This window comes from Oratosquilla oratoria, chromosome 17, assembly GCF_046742065.1.
Source record: "Oratosquilla oratoria isolate Oo_2021 chromosome 17, ASM4674206v1, whole genome shotgun sequence".
NCBI classification, from domain to species: Eukaryota; Metazoa; Arthropoda; class Malacostraca; order Stomatopoda; family Squillidae; genus Oratosquilla; species Oratosquilla oratoria.
The window spans coordinates 43,747,550-43,750,049 of record NC_134793.1 but is presented as its reverse complement, the minus strand read 5'-3'; the positions used below and the strand labels follow the sequence as shown (position 1 = coordinate 43,750,049).

Here is a 2,500-nt window from a genome sequence, read left to right as displayed (position 1 = left end):
CACGCTCTGTTTATTTTCGTCTCTGTACAGGTTTATGGCCAACATTTGGGCCATGTTTGCTGTCGTGTTCTTGGCCATCTACACCGCCAACTTGGCCGCTTTCATGATCACCCGAGAGGAGTATCACGACTTTTCTGGCGTGGATGATGTTCGGGTAAGGTGACTCCAGTGTTCTTGGATTAAAAGGGTTCATCTGTATAGCGTTTATGTAAAAAGTGCAACGGAAACGTCTTAAATGAAAGCGTGGAGTGGGGGGAGGGGACTATACGAAGCTGAAGCTCAAGTTTCTTTCTCTAACTGATGTGATATGAATGTTTATGGAAGATGTACTTTTTTTTTTTTTTTTGCCGCGCAATTTTTTCAGATGAAGGTGAGGCTCTTCTTGCTGAGAGAGTCCTTCTACTGTCTATACTTTTTATTTTTTATTTGATCTATTTATTTATTTATTTATCTATTTATTTTATTTATTGAACCAAGGGCATGAATCATTAAATTCCACGCTATAAACTCCTCTGTGAGGGGCACCGTCCCAGCCTCCTAATAGGGGGAGTTTGTGACGTTGAACCATATCACATTTTTTATTTACTTATTTTGTGAATATGAAGTAGATACCATCCTTGTTGAAAAAGTCCATCTTCTGTCTATACCCAATTCAGGTCTCTTCATTTCCATAATGTTGTCTATGGAGGACTGAAAAGATACAATCTAGTAAGGGATGATGGCCCCACTGGATAGCAGACAGAGCCAGAGACCGAGCCCACCTTACAAAATTTACATTAATATTGTCGTAGCCACAAGCCTGTTTCATAAATTTCCATAAAATTTGTTCATAAATTATCTTTTATGGACAAGTTCGGTCACAACCTTGCATAATGAATGACGTAACTCTGAAGTTATTTGGTTCATTAAAGCGTTCAGTTTTATCCAATGAGGCCAGTGGGAGACATCACAAGAATTTGGGGGGGGGGGGGGCATGACCTTATGTTACAAATTATACATTTTTGTATAATGTGAAGAATCTGAATATTAAAGAAAAGTCCATCACTCTGTCCTTTCAGAAGATAGTTATGATTGTTTACGTTATGGTAAAGCAAAGGATGTCTCTTCATTATCTTTTTCTTATTATAATTTTTATTTTTTCACCTTTTCTTTTGCGGGGTGGGATTTGGAAAAAGATAAAAAGATCCACTCAGATGTTGGGAATTCAAGAAGGAGGGAATGAAGTGATAAAGATTGAGAACCACTGAGTTAGGTCCCCATTATCTAAACTACCACGATATCCATAGTTTAGATAGCATGAAGCATTTCATTCTTTTGAATAAGATGATATTTTAAGCTAGATACAAAATTATTACATTTCCGTGTATATATCCATTCAGGCAAATGCTTTGCTTATGATCTTTCAAATGAAATTCAGCAAGAGCATCGAAATTTATTTGTTGTAAAATCACTTAAGAGAAATGCTTCGAAATATCTTTCCCAAGAAAGTCATTGTACTTCAGTATACAGTGTTTAAAGCTCTCCTCTTCTAAGTGTGTACCTATTTTTATACAGTTAACGTTTTCAAATGATAATGATAATGATGATAGTAATAATAATATTAATGATAACTTTAATAATAGTAATTATAATATACTGATAATGATAATAATAATAATAATAATAATAATAATAATGATGATGATAATAATTATAATAATAATAATAATAATAATGATAATAATAATAACAATTATTATCATTATTATTGTTATTATCATTATTATTATTAGTTATTATTATTATTATTATCATTATTATTATCATTATTATTATTATTATTATTATTATTATTATTATTATTATCATTATTATTATCATTATTATTATTATTATTATTATTATTATTATCATTATTATCATTATTATTATTATTATTATTATTATTATTATTATTATTTTCATTATTATCATTATCATTACAACAATAACAATAGTAAAAATAATGATAATGATGATGATAGTAATATATTGGTAACGATAATAATGAAGATATATTTGCCTCGGCTTTCACTGACTGAAAACCCGCAGCCCCCACCGTGGCTGGCAACGGTCCTCGAAACTTACCACATGTCTCTTTTAGAAGACGTTTTGGACTGTGTTGTATTGGCGTGGGACCAGTTATTAGCTCTCCAAATGTAAAAAAGAATGAAAAAATACGGCTGAAGCTGTTAGAGAATTTTGGGCCCGGTCCGGGGATTAAATGCCAACCTCTCGGGGTTGACGGATTTTGAAAATAGGCATCAGATAAGTTTCTGTTGTCCATCATTGTTCTCTCTCTCTCTCTCTCTCTCTCTCTCTCTCTCTCTCTCTCTCTCTCTCTCTCTCTCTCTCTCTCTCTCTCTCTCTCTCTCTCTCTCTCTCTCTCTCTCTCTCTCACTGTCTCTCTCTCTCTCTCTCTCTCTCTCTCTCTCTATCTCTCTCTCTCTCTCTTTCTCTCTCTTTTAATTCATTGATTTAT

At 33.1% G+C, this 2,500-nt stretch overlaps 1 protein-coding gene across 7 annotated transcripts in view; it reads left to right on the top strand.

The window, feature by feature from the left end:
* Nmdar2 (glutamate ionotropic receptor NMDA type subunit 2) overlaps positions 1–2,500 on the top strand; it is a 671,980-nt gene that overhangs the window by 482,648 nt on the left and 186,832 nt on the right. For all 7 annotated transcript variants that reach the window (XR_012967269.1, XR_012967266.1, XR_012967267.1 and 4 more), the window contains one exon: positions 31–154. Coding sequence is in view for 3 of the 7 variants with exons in the window: in XM_076200978.1 (XP_076057093.1) it covers positions 31–154 (124 nt within the window). In the remaining 4 variants the exon portion in view is untranslated. The remainder of the gene's footprint in view (positions 1–30; positions 155–2,500) is intronic.